Here is a 19825-nt window from a genome sequence, read left to right as displayed (position 1 = left end):
TTGAGCCCATAACTTTCATATCATAGATTCTGCTTTTGCTTCATCCAGAAGAAATCGTAAAGAGATCTAAAATTGAAAGAAAAAGACACCAAAAGATCCCAAGGTATGATGTGGAACTTCTCTTCACCACACACACAGAGAGAGAGACCCTAAAAACAGTCGCGGTAGTTTTGAAACAGTTCCTTAACGGTTTCGATTCCAGCGGTTCTTAATTGGGCTTTCGGTTTTGTAACCATTGGGAGAATTGGATCAGAATTGACTAGGACCAATAAATTAATCGATTCCAAAAAATTGATCCAAAATTGGACCAATAAATGAATGGGTGGGCCAATTTCGGTTCATAGCAGGTCAGTTCAGGTCCAATTCTGGGATCCGCCAGTTCTTTGTTGGACCATATTCTCAACCCGAAATAGCCTTAATGAGTTAATGCCAACTTTTAATTGCCCTCGACAATGGTACAAAGAGTGTAGTGAAAAGAAAATACTAATGGGCCAATGACTGAGACGTAAGAGACTGCTAGAATCCAAGTCTGAGATTGATGTTCCTACTAAAGTCAGGAACGACAGCCTGGTTTGCTCTTCGAGAGTATAAAGGTAACTTTACTTACTTATCAAAAAAAAAAGGTAACTTTACTTCTTCTCTTTACTCACTCAAATTCCAAAGTTTAGGTTTATCAAAAAAAAAAAAAAAAAAAAAAAAGTAAAAGAAAGGGTTTAAACAAAGTGAAGTACATGGATAATAAGTTCTTTTGTCCCAAGCTGATAGGATTGTCTTGATTAAATCTGTTCTTAACTCTGTCACAACGTATTGGATGTCTTATTTTTGGTTTCCTAACTCGATCTATCGAAAGTTAAATTCCATTAATGCTAATTTTTTAATTCACCAAAATGGTCTTTGATTTCTTGAAGTTCAGTGTGCAGGCAAACATCTTTGGGTGGAGTAGGATTTCACAACACTAGAATGCACAAATCAGGCTTTCCTACTCATATTATCATGGAGATTAATAACTAACCCATGTGCCTTGTGGGCGAAGTATCAAATACTTTACGAAAAGAAGTTCTATTATTTGGAATAATCTAACGGTATTAATTACTCGCTTTTCTTTTTCAAAATAGTATTGACTCTTCTATTGTTATTGGTAGCTGAATGGTTTGGAGAGAATGGATCATTTGCACGTACCTCCCAATCACATTTTAATTTTGTTTTCATAAAACTGTCTCCACCCCTTATAAATGGCAAAAATAGGACAAGTGGTTGGCGCTCACATGCACGTTCACTTGTTGGTATGTGCAGAGGAACCGAACTCTGGTTTGGACCATCTTGTGAATACTAAAGTACATCATACGTTTAAAAACTTTCTTTGAAAAATGTTAGCTGGTAGGTTATTGATTAAATATATGATTAAATCTTTAGATTCAATTTGTGTATTTTGTCATAAGGAATAAAAAACATTGTGGCATCTTTTCTTATCATGTGTTTTGTTTTTTAAGCGCTTTTGGGCAGCAACAGGACCATTGGGGTTACACACTGAGACCCTGCAATCATTTTCATTTCTCTAACTGATTGATTTGCTTCTAACTACAAATAATTTTTCCAAAATGGAGAAGCATTTTCTTTTGTATGCACATTGTTGCGATAGCTTGTTACTTTATCTGGTTATCTCAGAATAATTGTCTTCCATCAATGTAAACCAAATCTTGAGACTATTATTTATCTTATCTATCTGTGTATCTAAGCAGCATATAATTGTTGATGCACAATCGTTTTATTTCTTTTTAATCTTGAATTTTCCTATCACCTAAAAAAAAAAAAAACACAACTAAGATAGCAGTTTATTATATCTAGAGAGGAAAAGTTAAAAAAAAAACACAAAAAAAAAAGAAAGATATTTGATATAATAGTTAAGGGAGAGAATTCCCTATGGCGCCAGTGTGGGGTGAAATCTGTACACTACATCGATGATTGTTCTTAAAAATATTATTCACATTGAACCCACATATTTAGAGGAGAGAAAATAATAAAATAATACATTTGAGAGAAAGATTGAATTAAGTTGACCATACATGGTAGATTGATTTCCCTTTCTAGTTTCTAGAGGTAATCTAGGAAGCAATCCCCACCCCAACCCCAAGTTTGTCTCACATATGGTGGTAATATGGTTTTAGGAACACAACACCCCATAAGGCTAGTCTCTTACAACAAAAATACGACACGTCTTCCAATTTATAAAAAATCAAATCATTCCATCATTAAATATGGGCAAAAGTTTTTTTTTAAGAGAAGCATGCTTAGAGAGGTTTTGTAAGCGACACTCATTGTTTGCCACACGAAAAAGCGAGGTAGAAATTTTGAGTATTGATTATCCATGAAACTTATCGCATTATTTCATATAAATGGAGAAGGATCTATAAACTAGCATTGTATATTGACATCAAATACACTAAAGAGAAAAACATCCATTTCAATTTTCAACTAGTGTCGGAGTATACAATAAATGATTTATATTTATTATTAATGATGAAAGAGGAAAGAGAATGTGTGAGAGTGTGTATGTAAAAGGTGTTGCATATACATTCTTTTCTCATAATTTTTTAATGAGATTAAGTTTCTTGTCCAACTATGTACTGTATGATAGCACCTCCTTGTATCTATCTCTTTGCTCTTGCAATAGGAGGCGTATATAGGGAGGAGAGAGATAGACACATGGAGGCATTTAGCGTACCTTATACGTGGCATGGTGGCGTTCTTTCTTCCTTTTTAAATACTTTATGAAATTGTGATGAACTTAACACATGACGACTAAGGATTCACCTCCCCATATAAATATCATTAAATCAACTTTATTCGGGGATCCATTCATCGAAGGGTGGGAGAGGGTGGGAATGGGTATCAAGAGGGTATTTTGGAACATACCAAAACCCGAAGAGGGGTTTGTGAATCTTAGGATGGTGGGTGAACAATTTTCTATGGGTGGAAGAAAACTTTATCCTTATAAAAATATATTTTTAAAAAATTGAAAATGATTATGACTATTAAAATCAAAATCCTTGAAACACACAAGAAAAAACATCTATGTGATGCTGATGCGAATTGTATGTTTGAGAAAAATCACCAAATTTGATATGTGACTTTTTGAAAGGACTCTATCAATTGGGAACCAATTAACCAGTGGGGGTTTCATCTGTCATACTTCTAGAGAATGCCAAGTGTCCTATTTGCCACTAGGAAGCTAGTCTTCGGTTTCACATTTCCATGCATAGACCAAAGAAACTCCCCAAGTCCATGCTTAAGAGAGTGGTGCCAATTTCAGCATCGGAACCGATCGAAACAAATTGGGAAAAACTTAATCAAAATGTATCAAACTTCTATTGGTTTGGTTTCGATTTGAATTTTTTCCAAACTGATAGAAATTGAATTGGATTGGACTGATTGATTGAATAGATCGAAATCGAAGAAAAACCCATAAAAAATCGATAAAAATAGAAAAAACATTAAAAAAAAATACATGTTTTTCAATTATTTTTAATTTATGTATATGAAAAATAAAACCGAACCAATAATAACCCAATAATGGACTGATAAAATCAAACCAAATTGACCAATTGACACCCCTGATAGAGGGTAGAGTCCTTTAGAATTAAGGGCTATGGCTTAGCGTCAAGTGCGTGTCTAGGGCGCGTTAAGAACAAGAGCAAACCGTGAGTGAAAGGGAAAACTTGAAAAACACTAAGGGACAAAGACCAATTCTCTCGTAGCCTTTACAAAAATTAAGAAAGAAGGGGAAGAGCCAGTCAGTCGGTCACACCGCTCCCGTTGACAGCTTTTGGTCAACACGTCAACCCTCACGGTTTTCAAATCTATTACCGTTTCCTCTCTTTGACGGGTCTCTTTTTCAACGGTCAAATATTCAAATCCCCTCTCCACCCCCTCTCCACCCCCCCTCTCCCAACATTACCTTCCATTCCCACTTCTCTCACCTTCTTTTGTTTGAACGCTTCCATCTGTCTATTAAAATAACACATTTAATAAACCGTGTTTGAACTTTGAATTATTAGACCAACTCTCTTACCCAACACACATTTATATATAATTCCCCCCCTTTTATCAATCTTCACAAACAATAAACACAAACACAAAACACAATAATTCTTTCAGTTCTAATCTGTCTTTCAGCTCATCCAAACAATGATTTCGATTTCGACATGGAGGCGGAGAAGCCGAAAAGCCGGCGGTGGCCGCCGTGCCGGTGATAACCACCAACAACCAGAATTGGAAGTCACCATCCCAACCCACTTCAGGTGTCCAATTTCACTAGACTTTATGAAGGACCCTGTCACATTATCCACCGGAATCACCTACGATCGCGAAAGTATAGAGTCCTGGATCGAATCCGGCAATTACACTTGTCCTGTTACAAATCAAGCTTTGATCAACGCCGAACAGATACCGAATCATACCATAAGGAAGATGATCCAAGACTGGTGTGTCAAGAATCGATCTTATGGCATCGAAAGGATTCCAACCCCTCGAGTTCCAGTGACCTCAATTGAGGTTATGGAGATTCTTTCTGAAATTATGGATTCCACAAGGGTTAATGATCAATCCAAGTGCAGGAATTTGGTGATGAAGATCAGGAATAAAGGGAAGGAGAGTGATCGGAACAAGAAGTGCATCAAGGCTAATGGCGCCGGCTGGACTTTATCGGCGGTTTTCAAAGCTTTTGCAGCAATTTCGTTTGAGAAATTTTCAGGGCTATTGGAAGAGATCTTGTCAGCACTGACCTTAATGTTTCCACTTGATAGGGAAGCTGCTTCATCCTTAGCTTCACCGGATTCTTTAAATTGCTTGGTAAGGTTCTTGAATTCTGGTGATCTTACTTCAAGACAAAACGCGGTTTTAGCCATTAAAGAGATGCTTTCTTTGGGTGAAGAACATGTTGATGCCTTAGCAAGAATTGAAGGAGCAAAAGAAGCAATAGTTAAGTTAATCAAAGAACCCATCTGCCCTACTTCTACTAAAGCTTCTTTGATGGTTGTTTACTATATGGTTTCATCATTCAATTCAAGAGATGAGATCAGAACAGAATTTGCAGATATGGGTTTGGTAGAATTACTACTTGAGAACCTTGTTGATACAGAGAAGAGTCTGTGTGAGAAGGCTTTGGGTGTTCTTGATGGGTTATGTTGCAGTGAAGAAGCTAGAGAGAAAGCTTATAGTCATGCCTTAACCATACCAGTTATAGTTAAGAAGATTCTGAGAGTATCAGATATGGCTACTGAGTTCTCTGTTTCCATTATTTGGAAGCTCTGCAAATTTGAGAAGAGGGATGATGGAGGTGTTCTAGTTGAAGCTCTGCAAGTGGGTGCTTTCCAGAAACTATTGTTGCTCTTACAAGTTGGTTGTTGTGAGATGACAAAGGAGAAGGCAAGTGAGCTTTTGAAATGGTTGAATCTAAACAGAGACAAGTGTGAGTGTATTGATTCAATGGATTTCAAGGGGATCAAAAGATCATTTTGAATGTACAAAAGTGTACTGATGAATATACCATTTTTTATATTGGTGATCAAAATTTTATATATTGATTCAAAGGGGAAAAATAAAAGAGAAAAGATTTATACCTATATATTATTTGGTCTATTTGGAGATTTTGAAGCTTTGATTGTGTCTTAAATCTATTGTTAAGAAAATAATTATGTGTTTTGTCTATGTCTTGCAATCTCAACTTGTTGAGAATTTGCAACATCAATAAGGATGTAGAGGGAGAGGGGGGGGGGGGGGTTAATTGGTTGTGGTTAGTGTTAAAGGGGTGAATAATTGGGATCTAACTCATAAGTTGGATCTAATTCTGTTGATTGTTGCAAGGTTTTATTAGCAATATAGTATTTATAATCAATTAGTGATCTTAATTTTAGATATAATTTCTATTTTTCCTTCAATTTTTATGGTGGATTGATAGAGATGGCAACTCAATGGCGCGATTATTTTAGCAAAATTGCTGTCTTAAATTCATAATCAGGTTCCTAACCGGTCTCCACCAATTTAACGCCTCGCATTGTAACTGATTGTTTGTCATAGGCTAAGCACGGACACATTTCTACTTGACTGGTCAATTACCAGTCCATAATCAGGCTTATGTTAATCGAGCTAGAAATAGACTAATTGGGCCTAAACGTTCGGTTAGAGCGCAGTTGGGTAACAGTGGTGGTTGAGTGTCCGTCGGGCTACAAACAAATAATGAGAGTATTCAGTTCATAATCGGTCTAAGCCTAGCACTGGACCATTTACTAATCGTACGATCTAGGTCGGGCTTTAACCGGTCTATCCGAATTTTTTTGTGGTTCAGAGATCTAAAAAGGGAATCTTCAAAGGGTACATCCACCTACTTTTGTCACATGGCAAGCTAATGTGGCAATTCCAACCATTTGAAATCTAGGAAATTGTCTGGATTAACCATGTATCTAATCTTCTACTGGGTGCCTTCTCTCTCTTTTTTTTTTAGTCAGTTTATACATTAATTAGCATGCACATTAAGGTTGTTCCATTGCAACTTAGTGGTCACAGGTTCAAGTCTAGAATCTCTTCACAAAGTGGGGGTAGTTTGTGGGGGTAAGACTACTTATATTATGACCCTTCTCAGACCTTGCGATGGCGAGAATCTTGTACACTAGACACCCAGCGCTTTTTCACTTTCCCATAACTCTAGATTTTCAGGGCACCTAACTAGCTAATTCCATTTAAATTGAAATCTGAATTAATGAGTTGGGGACCTTGGGGTCTGACAAAGCAAGGGTGAAGTTAAGTTTCAAATAATGAAATTTCTTTTATAACAGTATCAATCAATGGCAGGTGAAGTAGGTTGGTTCACTAACTTCAAGCTTTGGACCACAGCTTTAATGTTGACCACCAATCCAAGCATAACCTTTAGATAGGATCTAAGTCTAATGTGAAGTGTGATGGGTAGGAGAGATATTATGGATCTCTCCCATGGATCCAGTTTTTAACCTAAAAATCAAGATAATAAAATTTTTTTATTTTAAATATTCTCTTTCATGGTGGTTGATTTGACCCTAAAAATGGACCTGCATATGCTTTCTTCTCCTTAAGACCCTTTTCAAGGTAACAACTTTTTATCAATAATTTTTGGGGAAGCAGTTTTTTATCCTACAGTGTGGCCTACGCCAGCAATCTCTTGTGTCTATCTCTCTCTTCCTCAAAACACGGGGTAGATATGTCTTTCATAAGGAGAGAAGAGAGAGATAGACTCATGAGAGTGTTGACGTAGACCACACTCCCGGACAGAGTTCTTTTTCCCTAATTTTTGGTTCATCTTTCGTCATGTTGGGAGCATTAGCTGTGAAGCTCATGGAGGTTACCAATCCTTGCTAGCCCCCTAAACCTCTGATTGTATTTCCCTAATAAACTAAACCAAAATATTAACTTAACTTATGTGAATCCAAACCTAAGTGGCTAGACCTGCATAACAATATGATATAGTTTAAAACTAATCAAGTCTAGCAACTTTGGTATAGGCTAAAACTAATCAAGCTTAGGCTAATTAGTCTATAGATCAATACCAAATTAACATAAGGAGGAAGGTTTGATACGATGCCATAGGGAAGCTTTACACCAATAATGGGGAGGGTGACAAATCGTCCAAGAGCATTTAGTGAAGAGAGAGTCTGTGGGATCCATAGATAGCTTCTTTTTTCCTTAAAATAAAGATGACAAAGACTTCAACTCATCATCTTTTTCCTTTTCATACATATATATAAAAACATAAGGGCGCCAATGTGTATGGGAAAATTAAGCAAATTAAACACGTGTGCATTTTTTTCATATGATATGAAAACTCATTAAAAACGTGACATAATTTGATATTAAAGATAGGACAGATTTCTTGATGTAGAGAAGATTTATGAAGAATTTTTGGATCGGTTAAACTGACAAAAATCCACTCGATCAAGCCAATAATATTGATTTTCAGTGCAATTTTTGAGAATCATAACTTTTCACTTGGGTGGGGTTGTCAGAGCCATAATACTAATATCCTTCTTAATTGTAATCCAACATTCTTATATAAAAGCTGTTTTGAACTAAATAAATGATCTTAAACCCTAGATTCAAGCCCTAGGTTCTCATGTTCCTCCCTCCCCCATGAAATAGAAAAGAATAGGTACCTACCCAAAAAAAAAAAAAGGGTAATTTACACATACCACCCCTGAGGTTTGACGAAAGGATGATTTTACCCTTTAGTTTTGGAAAATTCTGCGTACCCCCCTGAGGTTTACAAACGGTAACAAACAAACCCATTCCGTTAGTTTATGACTAACACTATTAAAATCAAAAGGTAAAGTGACAAAAATGCCCCTTCAAAAAAAAAAAAAGACCTACAACTCATCTTCCCCAAATCGATTGGGGAAAGATGAGTTGCAGGCTATAGATAGAGTCCATTAGAACAGCAAGCCCAACTTTATCTCGACAAGGGAGCAACTTCAACCAGGGAGTTAGGTTCTTAGTAAAAACAACCTCCTATGGCAGAGCACCATATCTTAGGGTACCCGAGAATGGTCGAAAGCTCCAATGTGGAGAAGCATAAGCAGTAGATGATTCCAAGCCCAAAAGCAAATACATCTTCCATTTCCGAAACCCCATCACCGACCCTCTCTCAAAACCCATCTCTTCTAAAACCGTCATCATCTCCACTAACCCTATTTCTCCTTTCATCCCTATTCTTTTCTCTTTATTTTTTTATCATTCTCATTCTAAAAACCCTCATCCCACCATCATCGATTCTCCTCTCCATTACTTTTCACTTCTAATCTAACTCACATCCTTGTCTAAACAAAACCCCAATCTGAATTCCAGCCATGACCGCACCCATCCTCAACTAATTTATCATTTCTGATCCCATCATGTCTTGATTTCCTTTTCCATTTTCCCTCCCAATAACCATCGGATCCCTATTTCTTTTCTTTTATTCCCATTTTTCCAAACCCACTGCAAAATCAGAATCCATTGGCTGCCACAAGCTCTCTGGAATCCATTGTCGGCTGTGGTTCAAAGAAATGTGGAGCAGAAAAAATAGAAGAAGAGGAAACCCGGGCGGAGAAGAAGGAGATGGGGAGGAAATTGTGCAGACATACAAGTTAATTGAAGTACAGAAGAGACCCGAGAAGGTGTGGGTCAGATTTTTCCAGGTTGAATTGACCTGATCTTGGGGACATCGAAGACAGCCCACAACTCAACTCCGGGAGTTTCGCATTTGCGCTCAATACAAGATCAAATCCACCCCATCGTTTGTAGTTCCAGCGACCTTGCGTGAATGACAACTCCATCTCATTAATCCGGAATTTTTTAACCTAATCAAAGCAGCATAAAATCCCATTAGTTATTACTCTTTGAACTTAAACTGCAATTTTGAAGATGGTAACAATTAACAAACCCTAGATTCTGAACAGAAATAAAGTTGATCGTAGAGTTAAAAGCAAAAGCTAGAAACACATATATAAATGAGTTAAAACCTAAAGCAAATGGAAGAGGGAAAGGAAGGAGAGTGAATCAGGATCGGTTTGGAAAAGATGAGTTGAAGGTTTTTTTTTTTTTTTTTTTTTTTTTCTTGAAGGGGCATTTTTGTCACTTTACCTTTTGATTTTAACAGTGTTAGTCATAAACTAACGGAATGGGTTTATTTGTTATCGTTTGTAATCCTCAGGGAGGTACACAGAATTTTTCAAAACTGGGGGATAAAATCATCCTTTCGTCAAACCTCAGGGACGGTCTGTATAAATTACCCAAAAAAAAACATTATAGATTCGGCTATTAGTTAGCGCTATCTAGCCCGCATATTTTCTACTGTGTCATTCCTTCACCCGTCACCTTCATTGCTGTTAGATGGGACTTTATAGACTAGCCATTTTCGGGATTTCACACAATAAAAGAAGAAGATTATGACCATTCATTGACATTGAAAGGGAAAAACAATGCGACTGGCTTATCTCCCCTCAGTCCCACTACTAAGGTAGGAATGAGTAACCTTCAACTTTACAGAGTCCTGTCTCATTCCATTGCCATTTCCTTCATTTCCTTTTTTTTTTTTTTTTTTTTTTTAACTGATTCAAAAAAAGTAAGGTCTCAGTTGCACCCATGAAAAGCTTGCACTATATATAACTCCTATTATATTCCCTTTGATTTCCTCATATACTTTTTTTCTGGTTTGTTAGCACTCTTACTACTATTTTATGGTTCTCCACAAAGAATTTAAGCAAAAAATTAATCATCCTATGATTGTGAAGTTGTGTGACTATTTTTTACCTAAAATGTGTCAGATGGATTGTAAAGTGGATCTTTATCATCTCAAGTGTGGTGCACATATTCACCTTTAAAATTTAAGAACATGTTCTTAGCCACCGTTGGATGGACTTTTGCGATTCCCGTGCACTGCACTTGTCTATGACACACACAATCATGAAAGAGCTGATGACAGTGAAGGTTAAAAATTGTAGCTCAACTTTTATCCTTTCAAGTGCAAAAGTCCATCTGACCGTGGCTAAGAACATGTTCTTAGATTTTAAAGGTGAATATGTGTATTGCCTACCGTCAGATCTACTTTAAGGTGCACCACTAGACAGTGCACCGCACTTGAGAAGATAAAGATCAAGACAAGATATGATAGGCCAGTCAAACCATTGGAATCTTTGTAAAGAACCATAAAATGATATTAAGAGTGCTTTAGGGAACCTTATATCTTCAATCTCTAATTTTAGTCACATTTTTAATGGGTTTTCTTCATCTTATAGAGAGAAATGCACACATAGGTTTATATAATTTGTCATTTTGCTCTTGTACAGGTCTGGGTTGGTTTTTTTTGGGGGGGGGGGGGGGGGGGGGGGGTTTTTTTTTGTGAACAATTTGATGCTTTGAAAAAGCCTTTATTACACAATAAGTGGTGACCTCTTCAATCCCTAAAAGGCTGAAAGAGACGACACAATACACCAATTGGCAAGAATACTCCTGACTTGCAATAACTCTAAATACATTGAAGACCAGATCTTTGAATTGGTCAATACACAACTCAAGTCAGTCAGAAGAGATGATGGTCATTGAACATGTATTGTATTTGTCATAGGGATGTCAAAAAAACCCAAACCCGCCCAAACCCGTCCTGAGCCCAAACAGGGCCTAGGCTAAGCGTTTCAGTTCGTAACGCAGATTTGGGTTGGAAATTTCAGGTCCAATGCTGGGCTGGGTTGGGATGCGCTTGTCAGGGTTGGGCCTAGGCTGAGTCAAGAGACCTTAGGGTTGGGCTGGGTTTTAAAAACCCCGGCCCAACCCAGCCCATTGCCAGGATGCATGTGTCATATATTTACTTAATGGTCCACCACTAAAATGGGTCCTTTAATTTGCTTTTCAAGAGGACGAACCTTGGTAAGGTTGTTCTATAGTGACCTAATGGTTGTGGGTTTGAGTCAAGATGTAGTCTCTCGGCGAAAGGGAATTAAACCTGCGTACATTATGATCCCTTCCCAAATCCTGCAGTGGCGGAAGTCTTTGACTACAAATCAAATTTGTTTGTGGATAAAAAATTGATTAAACCCAGACGAAAAAAAAGAATTACAACCCAGCTGAGACCCGAGAAACCAGCAAATCAACTTTTTCTTTTTTTCAAATTCACTTTTTCTGTGCAGTGACTGGAGTTAATAAGCTTGCCCTAGAGGCAGGGAAGGCCACACCTGCACCACACCACCTGATGGGCACCCTCGATCAGCTCTAAGGGTCTCAATATCATGGCTTTCGTTTCATTTTGGCTTTTCTTGTACTTGGGATCCTGTAAGGATTATAATGCAAATTGACTGCCAACAAGGCGGGTTATGTGATTACTGTGGAAATTACAGTCTATGATTCTTACAGTGGTTTTATGAAACCTTTATGAATAGTAGAATTGATCCAATCTACTAGCTCTGTCTCTTGCTTTCCATACATCTACAAGGACATTCCATAGAAAGTTTTAGAAAGTTTATAGAATAGTTTTTTGCTCAATCATTCAAGTGCTGTTGGCTTTTTTTACAAAACTTTAGTGTTCTTTGTGTTAATGGGTGAAGTGACATTCATGTCGGCTAACCAAATAAGCAGTTTTACTGCACAACATGGTGCAGGCTTGACAACCATTTAGATGCGGGAATTAAAGTGGATAAAAGGGGATCTCTTCTTCTTGTTTATCCCTGTTGAAAGTCCACACAGCAAGTGCTGCCCAACCATCGGATGCGCGTTGGAGAGGATCCCAGTCTCTAAAATTTGGTCATTGAGATGTATATGGGGTTCTATATTATATGGACTAACCCATTAATTGCCTAGTGGTAACTAGTTTAGCGTTATACCTCACGAGGCATAGTATCACCCTTCTTTATATATATCAAAGTTTCTTAATTACAAAATAATAGCGATTTTGCAGAAGAAAAACAAAGAGAAAAAAAAGACAATCACACAAGATAAGATTTTACGTGGTTCACCCCCAAGTAGGAAGACTACATCCAAGCGATAGAGCGGTTTCACTACTTCTCTGAAGCAAAAATTACAAACCCTCAAATCTCACACACCTCTCAAAGAGATAATAAAGCTTTATAAGAAAACCCTAACCCAAAAAGTACAGAACTACCCCTAGAGACCCAAGAGATCCATCCAATCTGGTTCGGACCTGAACCTGGCCAACATATGTCAAAATACATATCAAATCGAAGATCTCGACGCACTCTACAGCTGTAGCACTTTTAGGCCATTCTGACGCATTTTGAAGGCAATTTAACCCGCCAAAGAATCACCACAACACTTTCTGGACTGAGATCAGGCTTCACCAATAACACCCACCCCCTCCAAAAAATAAATCATCAATGAAATTGTGGATTGGGCTCCTCTACAGCACAGTAGGGCGCCCGGCCAAAGAAATCCTGTGTTTCATTTTTTATTGGTTTGTTGAGTCCTGAAGGTGATTTTTGTCGTGTGGGGGCAAATATCTCCTTTGAGATAGCGAGTACGCGTTCAAAGCAGATTACAAGTTCCTTCTCGATTTGATTTTTTCCAATACATCGAACGGCCCTGCTGCCCCGATTGCGCTGGACGCCCAGCCGCACTGCAGAGGATCCAGATCCTGAGATTGTAGCATACATTCTTGATTCTTAGGCATGTGCTTGTCCCTACAGAAACCCTTTTTTTCTTTTGGGAGGGTTTTTTTTTCCTAGAAAAAAACAGTTGATCGTATCATATTCCCTCATATGTTCCATCCACGTTGAAAGAATAGATCTGTTTTGATCTCCTTTCACTCTCTCCACTGATCATTAATGGGTTTAAAGAATCAAATTCAAAGATGCCTTCCACTCTTTCGAACTTTCAGAAATTGGCACCTAAAGCAAATAGATTCTTTTCATTTCCAACTCATAAAGAAACAATCCCTTCAAGCGTTGAAAGACAGAACGTATCGATACTTGATAGTTGAGCTGTGCTGCTCATGCTCGACTCACCTAAGTATTGATCCTATGCCCTAGCCAATTAGGTCATGCATGAGTGCATCTGGTTTTGGTTCGGTTTCATCAGTTTTAACGTGAGAATGAGGAAGTCCAAACATGATCCAATAAGGGTGCATCAATTTCTGACGCAGAAGGAAAGGGGTGGGGGCCGGTTTAGATCTCGTTTTATTGTCGACGAACTTGAATCCACAAGTAGAAAAAATGGAGAACTCTATTCAAAATACAAAATTGATTACAAAGGAGCATTAAAAACCCTAATATAGAGAGGCTTGCTTACGGAAGAAGAAAACAAATTCAAAAATCAAAAATCAAAATTCAAATTTTGAAACGTCGGCAGACCGTTTGGCCTGTGAAACGCACGAAAAGGGCCAAAAAAACGCATACATCATCGCCCAAGGCACTAGCCCCTATAGAGCTCGTCGAGATCTTCGATTTATGTATTTTGACCTATGCTACTTAATATCTCTGACTAGTTCGGGTGGAGTTCTGTCAGCCAACCGGCTCAGGAACTCATCCGATATTTCCTCTACATCAATTTCGATTTGATTTATGTTTCTTATCTATTTCTCTTATCGATTCGATTTGGGTTCGGTTATCATGTAAATATATTCATAAATATTGAACAAAATGCATGTATTAGTTTTGGTCCAATTTTTTATTCAGTGTCTTATCGGGTTTTGATTCGGTCAGGTTTGGGTTTAGTGTTGCAAAGCCTCAATCCGAAACATGATCCAATAAGCTTATATTCGATTTCAACTCAGACCGGTTTCAGTCGATTTGGTTCGGACCAACTTTTGACACCCCTAAATTGACACCAATGCATCTGAGATTGGTTGTTCCAGAAGTCATCAGTAACTCATGCATGGAGACAATCAGATCCACTATCACATTTTAAATATTTCACATTTTTGCCTTTGCCAATCACCTTTTCATTAAACTATCAAGATTTAAAAATTATTGTTCTTCTCTGTCTCACCATTGCTTGGATATCCATCTTTTCTTGTCTTTATAAAACCCAACCAACCAATTCATGAAAACCCAACAAAGATCATTTTGTGTTCTTATACACAATCAGATATGAAGCTAAAATTGCTAAATATATGGCTCTTCTTCATCTTATTCTCTCAAGCAGTTTTCAGTTTGACTCATGAAAGCAATCTTACCCTCACAAATGCAGGTTCTGACCTATTAAAGCAGCAACATGGTAGGACTTATAAGTTAATGGTTTTGAGAAGAATTGCTACAGAAAGTTGGAAATTTTTAATGATTTATACTTGAATTTGATTTATTCTGCAGGTTCAAATGTGACAATTGGGTTAAAGGAAGATCATGGGCAAAGAAGATCTGAGGAAGTGAAAATCTTCCATTTGAGTGGCCGGAAAGGGAGAGGAACTGGAGGTTATGGTGGCGGCGGCGGCGGCGGCATAAATTTAAGGCCTACTAAGACTTATCCGAAAAGTGATGCATCCACCCTCCTGACAATGCCTTCTTCAATCATCTCAGTTGGTCTGGTGCAAGTCAGCATTAGATTATTTCTAGTTGTTTTCTACATCTTATTTTGAACTTCTGTTTGATTAATTACTTCTTCAATGTTTTAGTGTGAGATGTGATTTAAATTTTTATAATCATCTGGTGTTAGTTTTTGTGTTGGCTAAAACATAAACTCCATGGGAAGAAAAGAAGGTACAAGATAAGAGCAAAGGTGGGTAAAATGATTCCTCATTTTGGAAGCAATATATAAAGATTCAAACCTTCTATCATGAAATGCAGGACTACTTGTAACAGAAGTTTGGAGCACAGATTTGGCTTTTCCCTGAGAAACAAAGTTATATTCTTACTCTTCTTTGTCATTTTTAATTCCCAACACCAATCAATCATGCCCATTAGATTAGACATTATTGAACTCCAAACCGCATCTATCAGGGTATTGATTGGGTTATTATTCTGCTATATCACTCTCTACAGAATGATTAGTAGATTGAGAAAAAAAAGAGCAACCCAGTGCACGATGCTCCTGCTACTGTAGGATCTAGGAGGGCAAATGTACGCAGCCTTACCCCCCTGCTATCTAGGAAAGGCTGTTTCCAAATTTTGAACCCACAACCAACAGGTTACAATAGCACAACTTAATCGTTGCACCAAGGCTCGCCCACTTAGTAGAGTATGGACATCCACACTCTTCTAGGAAATCCACCACAAATGCCTATTGGAAAATACCAATAATTCTCAATTAAAGATATTTATCATCAAGTACATCATAAGTAGATATAATTATTATTCACCCTAGAGTGTCAATAGTAAACCATCGATTTGATGCAAATCTTTTACGCATGGAAATAATAATTGTCACAAACTAAGCTTGTCATAATGCCGTAGAGACCAATTTGGTATCTCAAAACGTTTCTAAAACATTTTTTAAAATAAATAGTCATACAATATTAAAATTTCAGAAATAACTTTTGTAAACATTTTACAAAAAGTGAAACTTGTTCAGATACTCTCACTCCCTAATCTTCACCTAATATGAAAGTGGATTCCTTGTTATACATCTCTTTCGTCTGCAAACTAACACCATGAATCCAGTAACTACTATATATAATTTGAGAGACATCATCCACTAGTACACCAAAACCCATAATGTATGGATGCAACGATAAGGACCTCACAAGTCTGGAGACAAGTTGAAAACTACTGAAGAGAGCAAAGTATACAAGGTTGAGGACATGGAAGATGAAGTGGTGATTGAGAACACTCCACAAGAAATTATTGGCATTCAAGATACTATTTTTGAAGAGGTGGAGCTTGTGTCTCTAGTATTAGATGCGAAGGTTGCTAGCACTGAAGACTCTACGGATAGGAAATTTACAGTTGCTGCTGATTTAGAAAACGAACACATAGAGTTTGTTATGCCAACATGGTTCTTCGAAGTAAAAGCTCCACGCCTTGGAGATTTTATCCCCAATGTTCCTACTTCACCGGAATTCTGTTTGGGAATGGTCAAAGCTGGTGATCACATGTTGATTCCTCTTCATCACTACAAAATTCGAGGACGAATTTTGTCAAGTTAGGGAGAGTTGATGCAGATTCATCACCAAATAGGGCTTGTTTCATTGGGAATAAGTCTAGGGTTGAGTTACATACATGTTGGGCATTTGATCCCAATGGGTTTCTAATGTAATATGCCACTTTTATGGGCCTAAAATATGGGTATATAGGTTGCACACAGGATTAGCCCAATACTTAGTTTATTTTTATGTTTTTTAATTAAACCGGTTCAAGTTGGTTGCATCCAATTGGTTCAATTTAAGTGATCATGTGACTTGATTAAGTGGTGAGGTGACAACTTAATTGGTCATGTGATATAAGTTGGGCTGGATTAGGACTTTATAAGTCCAGCCATGTTTTGAGTCTATTTCCTTTAGTATTCTAGCTTCCTAGTCAGTTTAAGTTACCTAAGAGGTTACGGATAGGGTTAGGCCATTCTTTTTTAGCGTCTAAGTCTATTTTTGAGTCTTCTATATAAGTTGTAAGGGAGGCCAACATTAGATACGAATTTGATTAATAAAAATTAGCTTTATGCTTGCTGCCATTGCTGCTGCTCTTTGTGAGTGTATATCTTTGTGGATCTCAAGGTGGTAAAGGGTAGGTGGACTCTTGCAACTCCTTGCATTGTGAAGATCGGAAGGCTCTTTCAAATCATCAAGTTGCTGCCACTGTCCTGCAATACAGTGAGTGTGAACCTATTTTCTTATTTTAAACCTTCTTCTATCATCCTTCATCTTCCCTTAGACCTAATCCACAGTCCCCTCCATCCATCAAACCCTAATTCTCCATTAAACCTGCACTCCTACCTCCACTAGGACTCCCCCATAACTCCAGTTTTAGCCATCACTTTCGAACCCTACTTCCAGCTTATATTCCCCACACCAATCCCCACATTCGACCTTAACCCTAGCCTTTAGTATGCACTCTAACCCTTCCATCCCCTCACTCCATTAAACCCTAAAACCTGCAACCCGATTCTGCCCAACTGCAGAATTTTAAAACCCCTCCAAACCCTAACATCTTTATATCATTAAGACCTCCTAAACCTGCATATTAAAACCCTATAAACCCCTTTATCATTATTCAACCCTAACCCTAAATTTTACCCTAATTAGCCAAATCTGTCCCATTCGGCCAACCCTATTACATAACCCTATTACCCTGATTCCTAGTGGGACTTTTCCTACCTAGGACTACATTACCCATAATGTATGGATGCAACGATAAGGACCTCATAAGTCTGGAGACTAGTTGAAAACTACTCATGAGAATCTTGTCCTCAAACAACTGATAGTACTCCATTAAAGATTCTCATGTGAATAGATCCAATGTACACAAAATATGTACATAGACATTTTGTGTCCCCGAATCAACATTCGTTGGCACACACAACGTGATGACCATGCCCAGTTCTTTCCCTAACTATAAAAAATTTAAGGTGAAAAGTTTTGGAAAAAAGAAATTCATTAATGTTATACAGTCATAATCATAAATAAATAATTTATTTATTAATTTTATGGACACACTTCCAATTATCTTCCACTTGTGCACTAAATCCAATTACTTATATGCTGCAGTCACATGTTCTCAACATGTCTCTAAAAACGCTGTGACAAACTATTTGCTATAGGATCTAGATAAAAAAATTTTATGTCAACTGTAGACTTCTATTTGGAACTCTTCCATATAACTGTTCCACCACCCAAAACAAAACCATCCCAAACGTGGCTTATTAGTCTGAAAATTAGAGTCCATATAACTTAGAACTAATAACTAGTCATACGTAAACTAAAAATAGTCTTTGGGTCTCAAATATTTGCAGATATTTTTTTATGGCTATGTAGTGTTCTTGTCCAAGGTTGGATTAATATCAATGCTCACAATCCCTACAACATAACATATATCTGGGTCAGTACATAACATTGCGTACATGAGACTCCCAAAACTGATGCATAGAGAATTCTCCTCATAGCCTCATTTCTTCAATGGTTTGAGGACACTGAAACTTGGATAACATAAATCCATATTTGAAAGGAATATTTCCACTCTTGAAATCTTGCATGTTGAACCTAACGAGAACCTTATCAATGTAGTTGGATTGTAACAAACCTATCATTTTATTCTTGCGATCTCTCACAAGCTTTATACCAAATATGTAACTTGCTTCACCAAGGTTTTTTATCGAAAAATTAGGAGACAACCACACCTTTACAGATGTCAATACGTCCACAACATTCCCAATGAACAATATATCATTCACATATAGGACTAGAAAGCAAACTACACTCCTACTGAACTTTATATATACACATGGTTCATCCATATTTTGTTCAAACCCAAACATTTTGATGATTTGATAAAAATGGATGTTCCAGCTCATCAACTCGAATACTTTGGTTTCCTCTCCCAGAGAGACAAACCCTTTGTGGTTGTATCATATAGATATCTTCATCAAGCTATCCATTTAGAAATGCAATCTATACATTTAGCTAGATTTCATAATCATGGTATGTGGCTATAGACAATTTTGGATTATTGTCACAGAAGAAAAGGTTTCATCATAAGCAATGTCATCTTCCTAGTGTATAATCTTTTGCAACTAATCTTTCCTTGAAACACTCTACTTTCTTATCCACATTTCTTTTTCTCTTAAAATCCATTTGCATTTAATTGGCTTTACGCCTTGTGGTGAATCAACAAGAGTCTAAACGTAGTTGGAATATAGAGTCTATTTCTAAGCGCATAGCCTCTAACCACTTAACTACATCCAAATCCCTAAGAGCCTCAGCATATGTAATTGGGTCTAGTTCAATAGAATCAGACATAATGTAGAACTCTTTTTCGAGATCTTATAATCCTCCCAGTACATTTAATCTCTTGGGGTTCTAATGCAACACTGGGAGTTGCAGCTATAAAGTTTGCTAGTACAAATGATATATAGATGGAACCTGGTCATTAGATAACTCTTCTATAACCACAAAATTAGATTGTCTCAAGATAAAATCCTCTTCTAGAAAAGTAGTATGCTTACTTACACTAACCTTTTAATCTGCATGGTTATAAAAATAATACCCTGATACCTTTGGGATATCCCAAACAATAACACCTATTTATACGAGACTCCAACTTTTTGTTTATTGTTTTTGTACATGTACAATGAGGTAAATCATTATAACTCAACATTGAACGAACCATATCTAATAGGGTACGATTTCATCTCTCTGACACACCATTTTGTTGTGGTGCCCTGGGGTTGCCAACTG

General features: G+C 37.3%; 1 protein-coding gene across 1 annotated transcript; it reads left to right on the top strand.

Annotated features, from left to right (window-relative positions):
* Positions 1-4155: 4155 nt before the first annotated feature.
* LOC122645972 (U-box domain-containing protein 21-like) lies at positions 4156-5704 on the top strand. Its single transcript, XM_043839406.1, has one exon. It carries the CDS (start codon positions 4186-4188, stop codon positions 5515-5517), a length of 1332 nt encoding a protein of 443 aa, XP_043695341.1. The 5' UTR covers positions 4156-4185; the 3' UTR covers positions 5518-5704.
* The last annotated feature ends 14121 nt before the right edge of the window (positions 5705-19825 follow it).

This window comes from Telopea speciosissima, chromosome 11 (genome assembly GCF_018873765.1).
Source record: "Telopea speciosissima isolate NSW1024214 ecotype Mountain lineage chromosome 11, Tspe_v1, whole genome shotgun sequence".
Classification (NCBI taxonomy): domain Eukaryota; kingdom Viridiplantae; phylum Streptophyta; class Magnoliopsida; order Proteales; family Proteaceae; genus Telopea; species Telopea speciosissima.
Note: the sequence above shows the minus strand (reverse complement) of the source record. Positions and strands in the feature narration are given on the sequence as shown.

Excerpts from the sequence above, each read along its gene's own strand:
- LOC122645972 (XM_043839406.1), top strand. The coding sequence starts at position 4,186 with ATGATTTCGATTTCGACATGGAGGCGGAGAAGCCGAAAAGCCGGCGGT.